Source organism: Pseudophryne corroboree, chromosome 5, assembly GCF_028390025.1.
Source record: "Pseudophryne corroboree isolate aPseCor3 chromosome 5, aPseCor3.hap2, whole genome shotgun sequence".
Classification (NCBI taxonomy): domain Eukaryota; kingdom Metazoa; phylum Chordata; class Amphibia; order Anura; family Myobatrachidae; genus Pseudophryne; species Pseudophryne corroboree.
The window spans coordinates 452440254-452463931 of NC_086448.1; the positions used below are offsets into that span (position 1 = coordinate 452440254).

A 23678-nucleotide genomic window follows, 5' to 3' on the forward strand; every position below is an offset into this window, starting at 1 on the left:
GAGTACTCACCCCCTCTCGGCAACACTGCTGGCCACCCACAGATAATATGGCTTTCTAAAGGCAATATGTGTCTTCATCCCAATCTGTATGTGCCAGCAATTATACGAACATGCTATTATTTCACTTGGTGTACTGTATGTCAGAATGCACCCATTTCCTCTATCCTGGTTAAACAGTTAACTACAGCTGTTGCCATGTTCCGTTTTCCTGCGAAGCGCCTTGCTGCATCACGGTTTATGCATGGCTCGCCAAGCTGTGGCTATTTGCAGATAGCAATCGCTCCATTAATTCGTATGGATGTGTGCGTGTGTTCACACACACGGGTCCTAGTCATGGGCACAATAGTCACGCCAGCTATGCCGAGATGCATTGCATCTAGCAAAGCCAAACGTGGCTACATCTGTTGCTGACCATACAGATTTGCTACAACTTAGACAGTTGTATATGTTAGTTTAGAAGATGCACGCTGTCTAATTTAACTGTTGTTGAAGAACCTAAATTAAGAAAAAATATGCTGACAATATATGCCTAACATCCTGCTTTCTGATAGAGTACACTCAAAATTAAACTGTGCCTCTAATTGTTTCCTAAAGTAGTACAAGTAATCTATTAAATCTATTTTAGTTTTTTGCAGGTGGTTGTTTATATGACAAGCAATTCCCTAAAAAGATCAATACTCAACAGTCCTAAAGCAGCTTTGTAAATGGCATTAGCAGAATTACAGCACCTGTAATACTTAAATACATAGGAAACAGTTTGTGAGGTTATGCTCAACCCTTATTTTTTTTGTTAAAGGTTCATTTAACATCTATGTATGTGGTACAAATGGGGCAATGGGGCATGCTTTACTAAAATAAAATGGAAAAAACAACAACACAGAGATTAATGAGTAAAAAACTGCTGTAGAGCTGAGAGGGCAATATCCCATAGTTACAGTATGAGTTCCAGTGAAGGGATTGTCCTTGAGTTAAGACTGAGAACACTGAGGGACACTTGGGGTTACCACCCATCTGGGATTAGAAAGTCTGGAGTCCATATGGGTGGGGACACATCGGTGGCTGGTGCTGGGACTCAGCATCGGATCCCAGTGCCAGTGGAGTAGCTGCTTACGGCTTATCATGTCAGTTCTCACCTACTCGCTTTGACTTTTAGTAGTCTGAGGAAAGTCAGTATGACGGTGGAGGTGGAGCTTAGAAAAGCTCCTGAAGAGGCCTGAAAGATGCTATGCCAGAATACAGAAGACTGGAAGAGGTGGTAGAAGGAAGACAAAAGACACCAGACCAAGGCAGAAGAATCCAGGATGAATAAGCTAAAGAGCTTATACTGGCACGGTTACTGTTCAGGTGAAGTTTTGCAAGCATCAAGTAGCGAGCAAAGTCAAGCCAGTTCCAAGAGGCAATAGAGGATCTGGTGCTTGGCAAGCTGAGGAGCTGCGCTGATCTCTGCAGGGAAGGGCCAGGGCAAAGGGTACCCCACTATGGATACCAAGCATAACACTCTTTACTCATTGCAACCCTATGACAGCAAGGTGTCGGGCATTAGATCCATGGCACACCGTCAGATGGTGGGCTCATGGGCATGCTAGGGAAAAAGCAGCCTTAAAATCTTGACTAAAGCACCAAATTGGATAGGGTTGGCACTGGGTACACTGATCACACATCTGTACCTCTATCTAAAGACAGAAAATGCTGCATGATATACAGATACATCCTCAGACATGTAGCCTCAATATGCCATACAGCACAAGATGACATACAACTCTGCTAACGTCTTGTTTTTGCCAGAAATGAGCCTTAGTCGAAATGCAATGTCACTAGTATGCACAACGGGTTCACTACGGCTGGCCGGCGGTCGGGCTCCCGGCGACCAGCATCCCGGCGCCGGGAGCCCGACCGCCGGCTTACCGACAGCTTGGCGAGCGCAAATGAGCCCCTTGCGGGCTCGCTGCGCTCGCCACGCTACGGGCACGGTGGCGCGCTACGCGCGCCACACTATTTTATTCTCCCTCTATGGGGGTCGTGGACCCCCACGAGGGAAAATAATTGTCGGTATTCCGGCTGTCGGGCTCCCGGCGCCGGTATACTGAGCGCCGGGAGCCCGACCGCCGGCAAACAGAAGACCACCCTGCACAACACATATATTGCATGTGACAGAATAGAACTTGTATTGGAAAAAAGATGCGACTACTACATTGTAGCACTTTGTGTACAGATTCAGAGACTCAGACGCACACAGATATACAAGTTCCATATATTAAATCAATCCGCACAGTTTCTTTGCGCATTCTAGTCACATTGCAATGCAACTAAGATGCATTTTCATCAAAAGAAGCAAAAAAGAGGCCTGACACAAGATTTTCTATTTGACGTGATTGTAGCATGAGGACTTATCTGTAGGTACTATAGGGCCTAATTCAGACCTGATCGGCAGTGCGCCGCCGCATGCCAGACAGCCGACGGCCATCTCAGTCCTGCGATCACCTCTGCCTGATTGACAGGCAGAGGCAGTCGCTGAGCAGGATGGGGCAGGCCGGCGGCATTTAGCCACCGTTTTAGGGGCGCAGTCCGGGCAACACAAGCATGCCCGGACCATGAGGGGGGTGGCCGTGGTGCCTGCGTGACATCACACGCAGCCTGTGCGATCCTCACATCGACGAGTAGTTCCCTGCCAGTGCGCAGGAGCTGCGCTGGTAGGGAGATACTCCTAAAGTACACAAGCGATTTTGTACTTGTGCGGGGGGGGGAGCTGACATGCGGGCGGACTAGCGCTGTGCTTGGCTAGTCTGTAAATTTAGCAAATCTACGATCAGGTCTGAATTAGGCCCATAGTTAGCAGAAGGATTGTGCACATTAAGGGCCTAATTCAGATCTGATCGCAACAACAAACTTTTTCTTTAATGGGCAAAACATTCTGAGTTAATCGCAGCAGCAAGTTTGTTAGCAATTGGGCTAAACCATGTGCACTGCAGGGGGGGCAGATATAACATTTGCAGAGAGCGTTAGATTTGGGTGGGTTATTTCGTTTCTGTGCAGGGTAAAAACTGGCTGCTTTATTTTTACACTGCAATTTAGATTTCAGTTTGAATACACCACACCCAAATCTAACTCTCTCTGCACATATTACATCTGTACCCCTGCAGTGCACATGTTTTTTTTTAGGCCCATTGTGCACTGCAGATATGGAAGACATAATGTGCAGCGAGAGTTAGATTTGGGTGTGGTGTGTTCAAACTGAAATCTAAATTACAGTGTAAAAATAAAGCAGCCAGTATTTACCCTGCACAGAAACAAAATAACCCACACAATCTAACTCTGTCTGTACATGGTATATCTGTCCTACCTGCAGTGCACATGGTTTTACCCATTAGAGAAAGATTTTGCTTTTGCGATCAGGTCTGAATTAGGCCCTCAGTGTGAGGGCTAGTGTTTAACAATTTGATAATAACAGGCATGAGTTCCTTACTGCAGGGGTGTATCTACCCATTGGCCAGGATGGCAGTCGCCAGGGGCGCCAGCTGAGCAGGGGGCGCCGCCTGACGGTGCCACTCTCAGCCAATGGGTGGAAATCCATTTAGCCATAGTGTCTGGCAATACCTGCTGTGTCAAGCTGCAGAGCCGGCCCTAACCAATATGATACCCTGTGCAAGATTTTGGCTGGTGCCTCCTAGCACCACCACTAGTTCTGCCTCTGACCTTGCATCCCTTTCCCAGCACCATCACCCCTCACCCATAGCAGTCCTTATTTTGCTGTTCCTACCCCCTATGTTTTAAATAGGAATAAAAAGGGGGGTGTTTTTGCTGCCAAGGGGCATGGCCACACAATAGTACCCCCAAATCAAATTACGCCACACAGTACTGCAACTTTATTCACATTTTATCATGCAATAGTATCCCTTATTCATGTTACATCACACAGTAGTACCACTTTAGACTTTACTCCTCATAGTAGTGCTCCTTATTCACATTACATCACACTGAATTGCTCCTTATTCACATAACATCACACCATATTGCTCTTTATTCACATTAGACCACACAGTAGTGCCCTTTCTATACGTTACGCCACACAGTAGAGCACCTTATACACATAATGCCAAACATTAGTAATGCATTTATACACATACCACACAGTAATGCCTCTCGAACATATGACACACATTCTAACTGTCCTTATAAACATAATGCGCCTTACACATTATGCCAACCTTTATTAATGCCCTTATACACATAATGCCCGACATAATTCCCCTTACACATAAGCCGAACACTATTGCACAACCAACCCACTCACACACAGCACTCACACGGCCGCTAACACTGTGACCTCTGCTTGGATACAGATGTGTCCTCATACATCTTGCCTCAATGCGCAATACGGAAAGAGATGCCTGTCCAGAGTCTGATAATGCCTTTTTTGTTAATGAAAATTCATCTTATTTGCATTGCAATGTGGCTAGGATGCAAAAGCAGCTTCTGCTGATTAAAATTATATGCGGCATGCCTATATTCTGTGTGCGACTGTGGCTGTATCTGCATACAAAATGCTACACACAGAATATAGGCATGCTGCATTTCATTTTAATCAGCAGAAGCTGCTTGTGCCCCTAGGCATACCAAATGCACTAGGCATTTGCCTAGTTTCCTATGCCTAGGGCTGGCTCTGCCGAGCTGCCTGTGCATTGCCTGGGATGGAGGGCGGAGGATCGCTCAGCAGGCAGGAGCTGGCGCCAGTTTCCGGCACCGCAATGCACTACAGGGAAGAAACTGAAAATAAACTACAACTCCCAGCAACCCTTGCTGTCGGGAGCTCCCGGCGGCAAGGGCTGCTGGAAGCTGTAGTTTATTTTCAGTTTCTTAACGTAGTTTGGTACAGTACCGGACACCGGTGCCAGCTCCTGCCTGCTGAGCGATCCTCCGCCCTCCATCCCATGCAGCTCGGCACAGCAGGTATTGCCAGACAAGACGGCTATCTGCTGGGATGTTGTGGGGTGGGGACTAGGGCTATGTGCTGTGTGGGGAGGCTATGTATGTGCTGGGAGTGGGGGAGACTACTACTATGGGCTAAGGGCTGACTACAGCTATGTGCTGGGAGGGGGACTATGGCTATGTTCTTGGGGAGGTGGGGGACTATGGCTATCTATGCTGGCCGGGAACTATTGTTATGTGATGGGAGGGGGGTGGGGACTACTGTATGACTGTGTTGAGAGAGGTAGAGACTACGGCTATGTGCTGCGGGGACTACGGCTTTTGCTTGGGGAGGTGGGGGCTATGGCTATTTATTGGGAGGGGACTATGGCTATGTGCTGGGATGGGGATGGGGACTATGACTATATGACTGTGGGGGCTTATCTGGCACTGTGGGGGCATATGTGTATCTGACACCATGGCGGCATATCTGGCACTATGAGGGCATATCTGGCACAGTGGGGGCATGTGTATCTAGCAATGTGTGGGCATATCTGGCAACATGAGGGCAGGCACTGTGGGGGCATATGTGTATCTGGCACTGTGGGGGCATATCTGGCACTGTGGGGTCATATGTGTATCTGGCACCATGGGGGCATATCTAGCACTGTGGGGGCATATTTGGAACTGTTGGGGCATATCTGTATCTGGCACTGTGGGGACATGTGTGTATCTGGCACTGTGGGGGCATGTGTGTATCTGGCACTGTGGGGCATATGTGTATCTGGCACTATTGGGTCATATGTGTATCACGCCCCCATTTTCATTGGCCACGACCCATGTGGCCACACCAATTTTTTGGCATGTTCGCGCCAAAGGTTAAGATTTTTTTTCTACTTGCACCCCTGGGTAGTGCGCTGCACTGCACTTCTTTGCACTACTATTTGATTATACTACCTGGCCTTGGGTGGCATTGCCTCCTCAGCCAGGCCAGGTACTGCTGATGTGTCCTCAGTGTTATAAGAATTACTGTGGGGGCATAATGTGTAAAGGGAACTGCTACTGTGTGGGCATGTGTACAAGGGTTACTACTGGGTAGCGTAATTTGAATTGGGGGAACTATTGTATGGTCATGCCCTTTTCCCACAAGATCATGTCCCTTTTTTGCACATGCACCTTCCCTTATTCAAACATGGGGGGCGCTAGTCCCTTACTTTGCCAGGGGCGCCTGGACCCCTAGATACACCCTTGCCTTACTTTACAGTACAGCCTGGATATTAAGGGCAGATGTTGTAATGCTGCAATGCTGACAAAAAATATGCATGTGGTGTGGCTATTAAATAAGGAGACTGTACTTGTAAAAAATAAACCACACTGCATTATTTAAAAGTAGAGATGAGCGGGTTCAGTTTTACTCGGATTTACTCAGTTCTCAAAACGGCATCTTATTGGCTCACGGATGTCTCTTGTTTTGGATAGCCAATAAGATGCCGATTTGAGAACCGAGTAAATGCGAGTAAAACCCGAACCCGCTGATCTCTATTTAAAAGGGAGTTGGGGAACATTGACCTTGGACTATCAAAAAATAATTTTGCCATTATCACCCCTCTCGTACAGGTAGTTTGCTGTCACACAGCGTTTAAAGAAGTTGTGTTTTTCCTGAGCACTGTAAAAATGCTTAGTTCAAAAGAAGAGCAACATGTTAACTTAAAATATTTAGTTAAATTGAACAAAACACCCAACAAATCTTTCTGTATGCTAACTTAAGCTTATAGGGCAGACTGTATGTCACGTGCACGTGTATTTGAGAGGCACAAAAGATTTAGTATTGGTCGTGAAGATGTCAAAGAGGATTTCCTGGTAGGCCTTGCACATAAAAAAACAAACAAAAATTTGGAATTGTTTTTGAAAATTATTTTAATAGACTGTTGACTGAGCATCTGAATGGTAGCAGAAATGGTAAACATTAACAAAGAAACTGTTAGGCAAGTTTTGTATCAAGAGCTTAACAAGACAAAAGTTTAGGTTCCAAGGTTTCTCACTGTTGAGTAGAAAGAAAATCGAAAGCAAATTTTTACAGACATTTTGGAACATATTCAAGCAGATTCATGGGACTAAGAGACAAAACGCCAGTGCAAGCACTGGAAAACACCATCTTCACCAAAAATGGAGATAGTATGCCAAAGCAAACCCAAATTCAAAGCCATGTTGTTTTCTTTGATATTAAGGATGTTATCTTGGCAGACTGGGTATAAGAAGGTTAACAGTGAATGAACGTTACTACAAAATTGCTCTAGAAACTTTACAGGAAAAAACTAGAACGAAAGAGGTCAGAGTTGTGGAAAAATGGTTCCATCCTCCATCAGGACAACGCACCAGCCCACAAAGATAGAACACCCTCCATACTTGCCAGAGCTAGCACCGTCTTACTTCTTTCTTTTCCCTAAAGTCAAATCTGTACTCAAGGGAACACGTTCTGCACCAGTTACTGAAGTAAAGAAAAAAATGACGGAGCTGTTCAGACAGCTGACAGATAATATGCTACTTCATGACTTTGACCAATAAAAAATATGAATTCAGCTGTGTGTGCATGCAGAAGGGGAGTACATAGAAGGGGAACAGATTTAAAATATACTTTATATTATTATATGTAAGTTATAGCATCAGTGTCGCCATACCTCGTGTATACATTAAAATTTGACTAGAATGTGAAATTAGCTTTATGTAACCAATTCATTTAATAGTGCTTGACTTTAATAGTATAGCGACAGAAAACTGGTGGCAGTACCAACAGTTTACATAAAAATGTCTGCTCATTAATTGTAGCCCCTGATCTCTATGCAGTGCAAATGAAATATGATCTACATAGCATGCATGTATTTATAACTTACTGTATGTACTGCCTACTGAAAGAGGTGGACAGCATTGCATTAAACCTTAATTATCTATATAAGGTTACTTCCAGATTGGTATATTGTTGGAGTGCAATTTGACACATCAGATATGCTTTTGATAAGCTCCTAAAATACCTCTTCATTCAACTGAATAGAATTCTAAAACAACACATTCTTACAGAGTGTTTTTGTTTTAGAAAAACATCTAATGCAGGTGTGTAAAATGATCCCTCTCTCGTTTTTCACATCCTGAAATGCTGTGATATAAAAATAACCATTATATAGCATTTATTAACAGAAAAAAAAAATACCTATCTGCATACAATAAATCGCCAAATAAAACAAAAATTCTAAAGCCAAATCATGGGCTCAAATAAGCTCCTCCCTTGAACTAACCAAACTATGCCCATCTCCTGCAGGGGTGATTACAAGTAATTATATTTTAATTATTTGTTTTATTATGATATTTACCACTTATTTATTGTATGTATTTGAATAAACATTATGAAAACTTTTATGTCCGTTATGTGTTTTATTAGTTAATTGTTTATATGCCCCCACGGATGAGTTATTTCACTTTTTGTTCCAATTCTTGTACAGTAAATATTAGGTAACCCAATGTTGCTTTCTAGGGAGCTGTGCGCACGCGCATGGCATCTATTCAGTAATCACCGGCTGCTTTGCAGGGCAGAGCAGTGGTGATCACTGGCTCTCTCAACTGTCGTTCCCTCCGCACACCCCCGGGACATTGTGGCCCACGGGTGGGACAGCGGGACAGTGAACAATTAACGGGACTGTCCCGCTAAATTTGGGATTTTGCTTCATTTAGCACTAAATGCTAAGGCACTCCACCATGAGTAATGATTGCATAGATTCCCAAATTTGTTTTCCGTAAAATAATCTGTATAAAGTAGCAGATTAAAGTAGCATTTTTTAAGAAAAATCACAAGGCGTGGCTAAGTCACAGACTCCATGGCCTATTTGGCCATACGGCTTAAATGGGGAAAGGTGTATGTGGACACTACCATACATGTTTATTTCAGAGGTAAAAAAAAATGTATAGGCGATTCATAGAACACTTGCTTGACTTTATGAAGTAGTAACTTTGTAACATAGGAGGTCATTCCGAGTTGTTCGCTCGCAAGGTGATTTTAGCAGAGTTGTTCACGCTAAGCCGCCGCCTACTGGGAGTGAATCTTAGCATCTTAAAATTGCGAACGAAGTATTCGCAATATTGCGATTACACACCTCGTAGCAGTTTCTGAGTAGCTTCAGACTTACTCGGCATCTGCGATCAGTTCAGTGCTTGTCGTTCCTGGTTTGACGTCACAAACACTCCCAGCGTTCGCCCAGACACTCCTCCGTTTCTCTGGCCACTCCTGCATTTTTTCCGGAAACGGTAGCGTTTTTCCCCACACGCCCATAAAACGGCCTGTTTCCGCCCAGAAACACCCATTTCCTGTCAATCACACTACGATCGCCTGAGCGAAGAAAAAGCCGTGAGTAAAAATCCTAACTTCATAGCAAATTTACTTGGCGCAGTCGCAGTGCGGACATTGCGCATGCGCACTAAGCGGAAAATCGCTGCGATGCGATGAAATTTACCGAGCGAACAACTCGGAATGAGGGCCATACTGTAGCTTCTCCCAAATGTAGAAGTACATTTGTTACAGTGTGCAAAATGCTTTACTATAATGTCTCTTTAGTACCCACAGCAACCATATCTTCTCAGAGCCTGGTAGACTTCATCTCTGGTTGCTCAGTCGTGATAGCACTAGCAGTACCTGATCATGCCATAATGAATTGGTGACAATGCTGCATAAAGATATCCTGTGACAGATAAGTGACATGAAGGCTAGCTGTAACATTCTACTCAATGACTTGCCACACCCGCTCACTAGTTTTTGGAGACGTTGATGCCCTGCGGAAAACTCAGGGCACAGTTTCTTGACATTTAACTATGAGCTAATAAATATAATAACACCACAGTTACGAAATGCAGATGTGAACATACAATAACATAAACATGTAGGAAAGAGCCAGCACTCACATACTCAGGTGATGTACTCTAGCTCTGGTGCAAGGCAAGTGTACATATTGGCAGAAAGATAGCAAACTCTACCATATAACAAAGGCATATCAAATCTTTATTATAACATCACATAGTAAACTACAGTATCTGCCCAATGATTATTTTCATTCTATGAAGGCTCTTTAACAAGGGCCATGATAAAGGTCCTTCATTGACTTAGTAATTAGATAATCAATCATATGCACACAAATTAGTAAAGAATGGACAAAATAATGCATATCAATTTTGCTTTTATTTTCTAACATGTTTCTCTTGATTTCCCAGTGGCAGTTGGATCCGTAGGTGTTTCTATGGTGGTGCAAGGTATGCAGTGCACACTGGCCCCTGGGTTCAGAGGGCCCACACCGCACATCCTGCACCCACATCCTGCACCCATATATTATACATACTGCTTCGGAGACTCACAGTAGCGGCCCTGCACTGCAGACACAAATCACTTGGCTGCGACGGCCATCTCCGAGTGATTTGCGCATATGCACTGGTAACGTCCCCAGAACAAGGTGCGTGCGCCATGTGTTCTCGGAGACCTGTGCATGTGCTGTAGACTCAGTGTCTAATGCCAGTGTCTACTCACTGCCAGAGATAACAGCGCCTGCAATGGAGGCTGCACAAGGGTCCCCTCCTCTCTTAAAATGTCCCTGGTTGGATCTATTTGTAATCATTGTACGATGAAAGGGTGGGGATGCCTAGGTGTTGGGGCTCACCAGAAACCCCTGGAAGTGACATGAAGTGATATGGTATTTGTCCTGCAGCCTCTTATTACAGACATTTATGTGGAACACACACGTCTTGAGCTCAAAATACAGCCATCAAAATAAGGCAATGTTCCAGCATGCATCAGGTGTGTACTTGATTAACAGCCCCCTTTGGGCAAACATGAAGACATGGCCGGGGCTAGATCACTAGATCCTACACTAACAAGTCCTTACTTGTAACTGCCACACACTTCTTGAAAAATATACAGTAAGTATAGTATGCTGCTATTCACTTTCACTTTATTTTCTTGCTAACATGCAAATGTAGCTGCAATAAGAAATCAATTAGTTGTTTCTATTTGTGGGACATGTTATATAATGAACATGTTATAAAATGTTATACAGGTTGAGTATCCCTTATCCAAAATGCTTGGGACCAGAGGTATTTTGGATATCGGATTTTTCCGTATTTTGGAATAATTGCATACCATAATGAGATATCATGGTGATGGGACCTAAGTCTAAGCACAGAATGTATTTATGTTACATATACACCTTATACATACAGCTTGAAGGTAATTTTAGCCAATATTTGTTATAACTTTGTGCATTAAACAAAGTGTGTCTACATTCACACAATTCATTTATGTTTCATATACACCTTATACACACAGCCTGAAGGTCATTTAAGACAATATTTTTAATAACTTTAGTATTAAACAAAGTTTGTGTACATTGAGCCATCAAAAAACAAAGCTTTCACTATCTCACTCTCACTCAAAAAAGTCCGTATTTCGGAATAATCCGTATTTCGGAATATTTGGATATGGGATACTCAACCTGTATAATGAAAACGTTTATGACTTATAAAATACTATTTCTCACATAATCCTTACTAACTATTCCCATTTCTATGCAGTTATCCTAAAATAATTGTAATTTGGGTAGTACACAGGTTAAAGGACAGTGTTGATATTGTAAGGGGTTGCGTACGGAATCCCGGTGGGCTCAGCGGCTTGCTGCGCTCACCACAGGTTCTATTCCCACTCCATGGGTGTCATGGACACCCAGAACTGGGAATAGCTGTGGCGGCGCTGGCGGCATTCTGGCGTCGGTATTCTGACCACCGGGATCCTGACTACATTCCATTGTGAGCATCCATCTACTCACACTAGAAGATGAATAGCAAACTGTCCAAGTTAATATTAAGCACATGAAATGTCACAAAAGGAATGTTAAATCATACAGTTAATATTTAATTGTTACTGTAAAATTAATATAAAACCAAATTAAAAGTGAATCACTCAACCTCTTCATTCTACATCTACATTCCCTACACTGGCTATGAGCCCACAGTACTTTAAAACTGAAAGGTCTTAAGAAGGAAACCTAATAAATGTCATTAAAACAAAAACTACTGTAGCTTGATTTGCTTGTAGACTGACACACATAACATAATACAGTGGTGGGTAGCAGTTAGCCTTTGGCCATAAGCAGCTTTTTAAGCCTCCTTCCTGCTTTGTGGATACAGAGAAAGTACTTACCGGGATCCCGCTGTCGGTCTCCTGACTTTCATACCCAGCCCATTATCATGTGTATAATTTGCACCAAGTATAGGCTTATCCAAGTACGCAAGCACTCATGATAATAATGATGGCTATCAAACTTAGTATATGTATCACCCCCATACATATACTTAGTTTGATAGCCATCAACTAGTCCAGTAACAATTGCAGATGTGTCCTTTACTGGCTCACTGCGATGTGTATGCAGGGGTGCATGCATTACGACACCATTATGATATGCTATGCTGTGTACGCTCGCATCCGCAGTCTTCCCATACACTGCGTATAGGTCGTGGGTGTGAGGGTATGCACGTCACCAGAAAACTGCGAATTGGGCAATGCCGTTAAAGGACAAATCTGTATGTGTAAAACTGTGCATACTGTATGGGTGAAAATATACATTTATATTCATGAATGCAAAGAGGGAATAGTTGTGATCAACTTGCATTCAGCAATGTTTCAGGTCTTTCGTCAGCATAGCTGATACATTTGCTTCCTGAGATACTGTACATTCACGGCTGGACTGGCAATTCTGGCAAATGCCAGAAGGCCCGAAGACCTGTTGGGCCGGTCCAGCTGTCTCAAGGCTTGGCTGAGCAGCTAACCTCCTGGCGCTCTGATTGGCCAGCATGCTTAGTTGGGGCCTGGCACGAGACTATGCCCTGGGACCACATCAGGGCCGTATTAACAGCAGTGTAGGCCCCCGGGCAAAGCAGCGCATTGGGGCCCCTACCCATCCTCCATTCTTCAGGTCAAACAGAACATAATTATTTTTCATACACATTCTTTGACTGCTCACTTAATATTCAACAGGTATAACATAAATTTATAGCACAAAACTAGGTTGTGCCCTTCATTGGTTACTGGGATAATTCATGGAAAATACAGTTGGGTGACTTGATCTTGTCTTATGAGATCATTCATAGGAGCCTATCCTAATTCTTAAATCTTAGGCAATACACATGAGTAACCAAAAGTGACAATCTGGCAATTTGCTATTAGGCTGAGGGTCTGGAGATTGTGATAATCTGCTGACTGAAATCAATGATTTGAATTATTTTGATTTAACAGTTTTCATATATGCATGTTTGATCTTTGTATTGGCAGTTATGTGAGAATGCATTGCATATACTGTATAGGGCCATCTTAACAGCAGTGTAGGCTGCTGGACAAAGCAATGCACATGGGCCCCAACCCATCATTCAGTGGTATGGGGAGGGAGATACCAGCAATAGTTTTGATGTCCTGCGGGCAGTAGGGGGTGTTTTCCAACTTCCGCTCCGCATGCAGGACCTGGAGCAATAATTTCTGCTAATTACTCCTTTACTGCGCAGATGGCGGGAGATGGGGCGGGAGGGAGAACATTAAACTGTAGAAGGGGGCATATACCCTTTATTATTATTATTTAAGAACAAGTACTGTACTTATCTGAAAAACATTAAGGACAAATGCACACATAAATCCCTGCTCCCCGAGAGGCAGCTGTGACATCTGTACCAGCAGTGATGCAAGGTCATCACATCTGCAGCACTACAGGAAGCTGGGTACTAGGTTTACCACTGGGTCAGGACCATCTTAACAGCAAAGTAGGCCTCTGGGCAATGCAATGTACTGGGGCCCCTACACATCCTTCAGCGGTAGGCGGTGCTTTGATGTCCAGCGGGTGGTAGGGGGTGTTCTATCTTCCGCTCAGCACGTAGGACCTGGAGCAGTAATATCTGCTAATTACTCCTTTACTTTACAGATGACGGGAGATGGGGCAGGAGGGAGAACACTAAACTGTAGAAGGGGGCATTGGGCTGAATGAAGGGCTCCTGGTACATGACTTCCAGGGTGGTAGAGGATGTTTAATATGCTGGTGAGGGGTGGATAGTGGAGTGGGCTTAATATTCATTATTTCCTGGTAGGAGGGCAGCTTTCTTGACTTCAGATATCTCCAGTTTCTGGAAATAGATTTCTTAGCATAAAAAAACTAGAGAGTCACGCCTTTCAAGAGGTACTGGGGACTTGGGGAACAGAGTTTAGGAGCAAGAGCAATCAACTGCCGAAAATATAAAGCGGCATACCAAGCGTGTGGAGCTGTAGCAGGGACCATGCTGCTGAAAGGCTTATATCTCTGGTTGTGGGCATAGTAGAGACAAACTGCCAGTGTTCTCCAACAGGGGAGAGTCCCAGCTTTTGGTGTATACCCTTAGAAAAACTCTACGTCAGACAGAACCCAAGATATCTGATGGGAAGAGCTATTAACAGGCTAATGTTTTGAAGTCCCCTGGGAAAATGGGACCCTCAGCTATCAGCCTAAAGCCCTTATACTCCAGGGGCATATTGGGCAACTCCCAATTGAGCCCTTACGAAAAGACGGCCTTGGTGACCATGCCCCATTGACCACACTCCTATTTCCCATGCACTATTGTTTGTGGCACACACGAAAGTTTAGCCCCAATCTGTCCCTTGCTACAAAAGTCTCTGTACTGTTTTTTTTTATCTACATTTAGTATGCAGCAAAAATGAAGTCATGAATGCACACACTAGCAGATTACACAAATTAGCTCATCAGGTCTTACTACATAACCAACTAATTGGCCATCAAATTCTCCCATCTCTTTCTAATCATGGTTAGAACTGTTCTCAATAATTAAATATATACAGTATTATTTTTCTAGCCTTATAACCAGCATTCATTTTGTTGATGAAAATCTTGATTAAATGATTCATTGGGGTAAATTTACTAAGGTGGGAGTTGTTTTAGAACTGGTGATGTTGCTCCTAGCAACCAATCAGATTCTAATTAACATTTATTGAGCTGCTTCTTGAAGATAATAGTCAGTTAAAAAAAAGTCCCATCCTAGTAAATTTACACCAATGACTACAGTTTATTTTAGGACTAAATTTAGACTAAAATGAAAACTGAGATACACTAACTAAATATTACCTTAAACAAAGTAGAAAAAAAAGTACTGAGACTAAAAAGACTAAATTTTGACTTTTAACCAACTATAATTTAAAGTAAGCGACTAAAGGTGGGTGTTATGCACACCAGTGCCTGCAGGAATGTACTGGTGTCTGAACTGTTATGCACACCAGTGCCTGCAGGAATGTACTGGTGTTTGAACTGTTATGCACACCAGTGCCTGCAGGAATGTACTGGTGTCTGAACGGATAGGGATGCAAAACAAATGAACTCACAGACAGACTGGGGAATATGACATTACGTACACAGAAGGTGATAGGGTAACAAAATAAACACAAAGTGAACAGAGAAGCCCAGAGGCTAAGAAACTGGGTGTCTCCCTAGTATTAGTAATGCTCAGATGGAAAAAGCAAGATGTTGTGTTTTAATACGTAGAGAACCCGAAATGCTGTTGCTAAGGGCAACAGCAAAACCCTAAAGGGTTACCAACGGGTGTGGCAGTAAACTCCTTGGTCAGAGATGGAATGATAGACACAAGGAGAGTCTCCACAATCCTAATCCTCACTTGCAGTGCACAGGTTCAGCTTACTGCCACTAAACTGACACCTAAAAACCTTGCACAGTGAGACAGGATTTAGGCAGGCAAATCTGAGAATACAGCCGCAAACTTGCTAAGTTCACAGAGTAACAAAAGAACCCCAGCAAGTTAAACAACTGACTCCAGTCTTACTGCTAGGTCTGGATTGGCAGAGTGTAGTACCAAATCCCCAGGCCTATTTGCAGTAAGCAACAACAAATACAAAGCTACACAGTACTGGCTAACTTTCAGGAACTGACTAACCAACAAAGATTCAGCAGCATCTGCTTAACCTGAGAAGAGGCCTTATATAGCAGGTGCTGTCCACGCTCCACTCAGACCTCACAGACTGTGAGCACAAAAACCAGCACCGGATCCCCTGCCGTGCACAGAGCCTGTAACCACTGCACAGCAAAAGACCCGAACCGGAGTATCAGCTGCGCTCAGGTTACTCTGCTAGCACTTGTCTCCCGGTTGCCTTGACGACGTGGCAGCACAGGGCAGGAGACCCTAACAGTGGGTACACACTAGGCGATGTGCTTTATGAGTGGGGTTGCTTAGTGTTTCCCCCCCCCACGGGCCAAGCGGTTGGCGGCAGTGCATACACACTGAGCGATATAATGACCATATCACTCAGTGACATCACGCTGTGGGCAGGCCATGTAGGCAATGCTTGGACATCAGTCCAAACTGAGCTGCATTCACGGCCTGCAGAAAGGGTTGTTAACAATTTGCGGGGCTGCGCATCGCTCGGCAGCGGCTGCGGCATACACACTTGCCGAGAAAGTAAACGGCGTTGCTCATTTTCACCCTTCCTGAGCAATGTTGTTTACTTTCTCGGCGAGTGTGTATGCTTCTTAAGTCTGAAACTAAATTGAAGATCCTTGTCAAAATTAACATTGCCTCTAACTGTGCATATTAGCCATGTTTAACATCAAAAAGTAAATTTGTTTATTATTGTTACTCTGGAATAAGCCCCAGTTCTCTCTAGCTCTCTCCACTGAATACAATTTTAAATGCTTGTGCAATGGGAATAAGCAGCGTGCCTCGTGTTATAAATATATAGCTAAAAATCTCTGATGGACACTAATTTAAAAAGCTATTTACTGTATTTAGAAAAAGTTGCAGGAAGGCAAATAAAATACAATTAATTAATATGGCAACCCCTTTAAACATTGTAGTGTAATTCATAACATGATTATAATGGGTGTTAACTTATGTTTTTAAAATAACAGCTTCAAAGAAATATGCAGTTTTAGGGATATACTGTAGTAATTGCCTTACCTGTGCCAAAACATGCCATGCATTGAGAGTGTTAAGATAATCAGTTTCTAAAAAAAAAATACCGGGTTGTATAACACATATACAGTACGATGTATACTTAAATATTAAAGCAGGAACACCCTAAAATAAAATGACTCCATAAAACAGACCGTGGGTCAGTACAGTAGGTCCTTATGAAAAAAATGTGTCAATCAGCATGTAGCCAAATAAAACCGGGCAAATGCCCTTTGCTTTATAAAACATACTACACGCAGGGGTGTCAAACCAGCTGCCCTCCAGCTGTTGTGGAACTACACACCCCAGCATGCCCTGACACATTTGCAGCACTCCCTAATAGAAAATCTGTGGCACGGCATGCTGGGATGTGTAGTTCCACAACAGCTTGTCACCCCCTTGCACTATAGCAATGCTCACTGCTTACAGTAACTTGGTATCCAGTCTGTCCAAACTTTTACGTTAGTATGTTTGACATCATATCATTGTTGAAACTACAGTACTGTACTTCTATCCTTTTTGATTGCCATTAATGACCATGCACTGAACTCACACTGTACATCCAATACTTTATGGGCGGTATTCAAATAAGGGGATCTCCTTTCTAAAGTTATCCCTGTTATTGCGCATATCGCGCCCATAGTAATCAGGTTTAGCTGCGTAAAGGGTTGGGCACCCCACTACTCCGGGGGTAGCGAGCTAAAATGATGATACCACGCCAGTCAGCAGAAACAGAAAAGGTGTGGAAGGGGGAGGAAAGAATTGAATACCGCCCTATGTCTGCTAACCAATATGTTAGGAATTAGGGGTATGCAACATGTATGGCGACATAGTTAAATGGCGACATCGTAAATGTCAACATGGATAACATGTTGACATATGAAATGTTGATGTCCAAATGTCGACATTACCATTGGGTTTAGGATTAGGTTTACGTTTAGGGGTAAGGGTTAGGTTTAGGGATAAAGGTTAGAGGTTAGGGATAGTTTTATCTTAAAAACACAGTTAACATGCTAACCATGTAGATATTTCATCAGTGTCAACATGGTGAATGTTGACATCATGAACATGTCAACACTCTCATGTCAACTTTATGAAAGTCAACATAATATACCAAACCAGGAATCAAGTGACTGCCGTCAGCCTTTTCTTTCTGATTGCAGGCATGAAACTAACTAAACACTTGGCATATCACCTATGCTAATCCAAGTCTTGCTCCCATGACATTTGGCTAAGAGGGGATGTGAACACTGCTCTCTGCTTCTCCTCAGAGCAGCAAGAAAAGAGTGGTTGACTAGGTAAAGTAGGGGAAGGTGAGAAAGAAAGGAGGGTAAAAAAAACCCCAGGGGGTATTTATTTTTTATATAGAAATAAAAATAAAAAGCAATGACAATGCCAATCTAACCTTGCATCTCAGGCACAAAAAACAACACTTAATAAATAAACTAAATGTCACAGAGAAAACAGCATATGTTCTCCTAACCCAACATAACATTAGTGCTGGGCAAATGAAGGAAAGTGTTCTCACCCTTTTCATGGAAACCTTTCAATCCACTTAACCTTTATGCATTCTCAAACATAAAAAAAAGAAAGAAAAAAACCTAACACTGGGAAATGTTTGTCCATTAAATTAAATGTAGAATTGGTTAAATACAAAACACACTTACTGTACATACAAATATTATCTTTACATACAGATAAGAAATAATTAATTTTATAACCTGCACTGTAAAGCACAGCTGCTGCAGTCCAACCCCAGGGTCACTCACCCTATATAAATGAACAGTATGTGAAAAGAAGAGGAAGGCACTTAACAGTAATGTCAGTCAATAAACAAAAGGGATCTAATTAACGCCTTATAAACCAGGTGGTTAAGTTTGTAGATGTCTTTAATCTCCAAAAAGAATCCCCCAATTTTTCACAAATCCTCATCAGTATTTGGATTCTCCTCTGTCACACCATACAGATGAAATGTTTGGGTTCATGAAATATTCTGTTTCACTCCAAAAAAATATGAACTTTAAAAACAGATAGAAAAACAATCTAATAGTAATGATGCATTATCAGAAAACCAGTATATTTATATAAGTGCTAACATGTATAACCATAAAATAAATACATAAAAAAAACAAAATACAGTACGTACTGTATCTCCATAAGTATATGACCTAAATTGATTACCTGAAAGTAACTGGTCAGAGGTATAAAACTTAAATTCTTTTCTCACAGTCTGGGAAGTAAAATGGGGCAAGGAGAACCCCTTGATTGAAGCCTGGTCCTGATAAGTAAGGAAGGACAACTAGCTCCATTCTAATGCATTTCAGATAGAGTCCTTTGTCAAATACATTGATGTGGTGTTTGGTGACCTTCCATGCTTATCTGGACCAGGCTTCCCTCAAGGGTGTCCTCATATCAACATTCAGAATGTTGATACCTTGATGCTGACATGGTCTGATTGTTGACAATCAGGATGTTGACATGTTCATAATGTTGATTCTGACATAATTTTGACATGATCAAAATGTCAACATTATGTTTATACTCTTATTTTAGGCTAACCCAAAGTGCAGCCTAACTTTAACCCTAACCTTAATTTCACGTGTCAGCATTCTGTATGTCGACATTCATAATGTCTACATTTTTACCATGATGTCATTATGCTGGTGTCGATATTCAGACAATATCAACGTTATATTGTTGACATCATTCTGAATGTTGACATGCTGACCACATTATTTAGTGCAGTAAAGTACAGCAATCAGACATTTACTTTTTATCCAATCTTTAGCTAATCAAGCTACTGTAATTGGATGCAGATGGTTACTGCAACATTTTGTTTTGACATTCCTATTGCTTATCTTGAATGTTTCTTACTCCAATTATTAGCATTCATTTATTAACAACTAGCTGAATACCCGTGCTTCGCTACGGCATTTAAAGAATAATGCCAATCTTTGTCAGGCCGCACCTCTGGGCTTCCCCGGATTGATGCTGTCAAAATGCTGGTGCTGAGGAGAATAATCTGCCTCCTTTTCTTCCCTGTCCCGCCTCTGATGCTGCCTTGCTCAGTGCAGTAAATGCCGGGACAACAGGCCAAGCTCCGCCCGCTGTATGTTAAATATGTCAGGTTTGCTATTTCAAAGGACCCTAGGTCTCCTTGCTTAGCTTCTTGCTCTCCTTAGGGCTCCTCCTTTGAGGTAAAAAGGTAAAGATTTTTGCACAAACACTAAAGGTCGCTGGGAGAGCTGCTGGTACCCTTTACACAGCAGATAAGCAGTTGTTGACTATCAAGCTTTCCAGGAACAGAGCATTGTGTCCTCCCCACTCTGTGACCTGGTATCGCCGGCACCATGACTCTCCTCTGTGAGGGGGGAATTTCCAATGATCATCTTACACCTTTTAACCCCTATGTGGGAGGAATTTAGAAAAATCCCTTCTTAGTGGGCACCTCCAACACAAAGGCAAGCTATTGTCCAAATGTCCTTATGGTTAAGGAGATTTTGTGATGAGTCAGTGGTATTTGATATATATATATATATATATATATATATATATATACATACTGTATATATATATATATATATATATATATATATCAAATACCTTTTTACCTTTTTGCCCACGGCTTCGCCCGCATGGAAATATTACCGCAATAAGACTATTTTCATTGCGCCTATCTTCAGGTTTAAGTTCACTACCCCTTCTAAGCCCCCATGCTGATGTGGGCTAAACCTGGACTGAAACTGCATCTGGAGTGTCACTATTCATCTCCGCAACCCCGAAAACTATGGATTTTTACATGTCCCCCCCCTTCCCACCTCTAGGGGTGCTAGGGGTGTCTTACCCCAACAGTATTTTATTTCCAGATTGCAAGTCCTATGTGTACCAAGTTTGGTGTAAATTGCTTCAGGCCTTCCAGAGTTATGCTGGAACATATATACACACATACATACACACATACATCCATTTTTATATATATAGATGCCGAATATAGGGTCAGCATATTCCATTGTTACTGTACAGTATGTATGCTTGCAATTGCCCATAGACTATAGTGACTGATAAATCTGAAGATACAGACAGCTTGTTACCGCATATTTAATAGTGCAATTGATTGTAGGGGTGTAGTATGTCTGATCAGCATACCGATGCCGGGATCCCGGCAGCATACCGACGCCGGGATCCCAGCAGCATACCGACCCGGCGGGGAGGGGCGAGTGCAACAAGCCCCTTGCGGGCTCGCTGCGCTCACCACACTGCGGGCTCGGTGGCGACTTGCGGTCGCCACGGGTTCTATTTCCGCCCTATGGGTGTCGTGGGCACCCACGAGTGGAAATAGTCCCTGTTGGTCAGCATGCCGAACATCGGGATAGTGAGGGGGCGGGGTGTCGGTGGAGGTCATGTGACCGTCCATCTCCCGACCACCGGTCACATGAATACCACCCAATTGTAGATGCAAAAAAGAAAAAAAATGTTTTATTATGAAAATAAAGCACATTTTCTTGATTAAAGTATAGAGGTCTTTTGGATTTTGAAAGATACCTTGATGTGTTTAAACCCTCCTTCAGAATTGTGAGTTGGGGTATGCCAGTCTAATCACTTGGCGCAACAAAAGATTCCTTTACAGTATGTGCATGGCTTTAATTCACATACTGAGTTCTGGTTTGATATATTGATTCATAGAATATAAAGAAACCTTTATATGCATGAATCACTCTCTTTTCTGTGAGTTTCTGGTACGCCATCTGTTTACTTTTAAGAGAAACGGTGGAGGGTCTATTGGGATTTCCAACACAGTATATAAAGATTGCCTTTAAAACACAAAGGGTGCTCATTCACCTCAAAGATTCATTAACATACTACATATTGTTTATTTCTTGTTTTGCATAAAATTTGGCATACGAGTGGAACTAAACAATAAGATGATTGAAGGTGGAACCATCTCGCTAAGAATCTACTTACATATAAGGGAAGGTTTGGTTCCATCTCTTTTTCTTTTAGCACTTGATGTCATGAACTTGCCTGTCTCTTTGTATTCATCTAAATAAAGGTGACAATGGGCAAACTTGGTGTACCTCAAATCTAACAGCATTTCATAAAAGTTAAGAAAACATTACCTCTAAATATGAGAGGAAAATGTACTACAGAAACATGTAAAATTGTCAACATGCCATAAAATAACACACAGTGGCAAGGAAAGTCTCATGCCATGGCCTTTTTGGTGAGTGGTGGTCCTGCTACTGCTGTTTCATGCAATAAAAGGGCTATAATGGAATTTATGAAAGCCAGGGCCAAGCACAGTCAGGCATCTTCTGTAGTCTCACATTCAATGTAGTCTCTCTCCTGAAGGCCTAATTCATGTTTGTATGCAAATGCAATTGCAACTTCTAGGCTATGGAACTGCTAATGTTAGCAAATGAAACTGCCATCCAGCAGTTATAAGAGGTACATAACGGAGTCATTGCAAACTCATTTGCAGTTGCATACACATTACATATATACAGCCTTTAAGCAAAAATGAGGAACATTGGAGCTAAAAGTAGTCTATGGCTATGCAGACTGGACACAGCAGTAGCGACACAGGCACCATATTTTAACATGTATGAGCTCACAGCTGATGGCAGATTCTACACACCCTGAAAATAGGCATGAAATGCCTGCGTTTTTCCAACCACTCCCTGTAAACTCCCAGTTATCACCTTCAAATGGCCACAATCTGTCAATCACTTTGCAATGAAAACTTAATTGTTAGTGCAATTGCAGCATCATTTTGCAATCGCTCCATTGCATGATAATCGGCATTGTGTACAAACATGAATTAGGCCTTGAGTCTAGATGTGTCACCTTTAAAACAGACAAATCAGTGCATCAAAAAAAAGAAAAATACTAGGCTGAAGAACAAACTGTGTTTTCAGACTCTTCACAAATCCCTGAGGAGAGTCTAAGGGCATCCACATTAGCTAGGTCTGAGTCTGACATTTTTGATTCTGACATTGTAATACTAGAGAAGCCTCCTTTTGCCATATCTGAACCCTCTGCAAATGTGTGGATGAGCAGCAGTAAAAGTAAGGATGGTGATGGTTTAGCTGTGTAAATTGAGGATGCTACTGTGGAAGTGCAACCAAATGAGGGGGGGTATTTATGTATCTGATGCTAATAAGGATGTTGAAGAGTGTGTTGGACAAGAATTTTATAAAATCCAAGAGGATTATGTTGTAAGTCAGCCACAAGTGGTTGTTACAACTGAAGGATCCTCTTCTTGAAAAGTCTATGTTCTCAGGGGGTCTTCTGGGAAGTGGCCTCTGTACACCCTGGGTTGAGACTCGTAGAACTCACCAGCTAGCCTACTGTATAATAGCCACTTTTCCATTAAGGCGTGATATGCCGGTACTGGGATGCCATCAGGACTTACGCCACTGACGGTAGTATGAGCTCAACCCAGAGTAACCTGAGTCAATGCCAGTGAGGAGGTGAACCTAACAGTAGAGAAGAGTGACCCGAAGGAAAAGATATGAAAATGCCATTCTACCCACTATACACTTAACCACAGATATGTGGACAGGCGGTACTGGTCAAACAAAAGATTGCATGACTGTGACAGCCCAATGGGTGGGTGTATCACTTTCAGCAGCAGTGGCAGTATCTAACACACAATGGCAGCTCAATTATAGGGAGGCTAATTTGCCCAATATTAGTGAAAACAATATTATGAGCTGTGAGGTGGTCAAAATTGACTGGAAATGCTGGAAACTAATGTTGAG

General features: G+C 42.6%; 1 protein-coding gene across 3 annotated transcripts in view; it reads right to left on the reverse strand.

Moving 5' to 3' along the window:
• GABBR2 (gamma-aminobutyric acid type B receptor subunit 2) overlaps positions 1-23678 on the reverse strand; it is a 1221295-nt gene that overhangs the window by 778278 nt on the left and 419339 nt on the right. The window contains exon 2 of one of the 3 annotated variants that reach the window (XM_063922932.1): positions 21880-21957. The exons of the other annotated variants lie outside the window; for them this stretch is intronic. Within the exon in view, the coding sequence (XP_063779002.1) occupies positions 21880-21903 (24 nt within the window). The 5' untranslated portion in view covers positions 21904-21957. The remainder of the gene's footprint in view (positions 1-21879; positions 21958-23678) is intronic. 3 annotated transcript variants of the gene reach the window in all.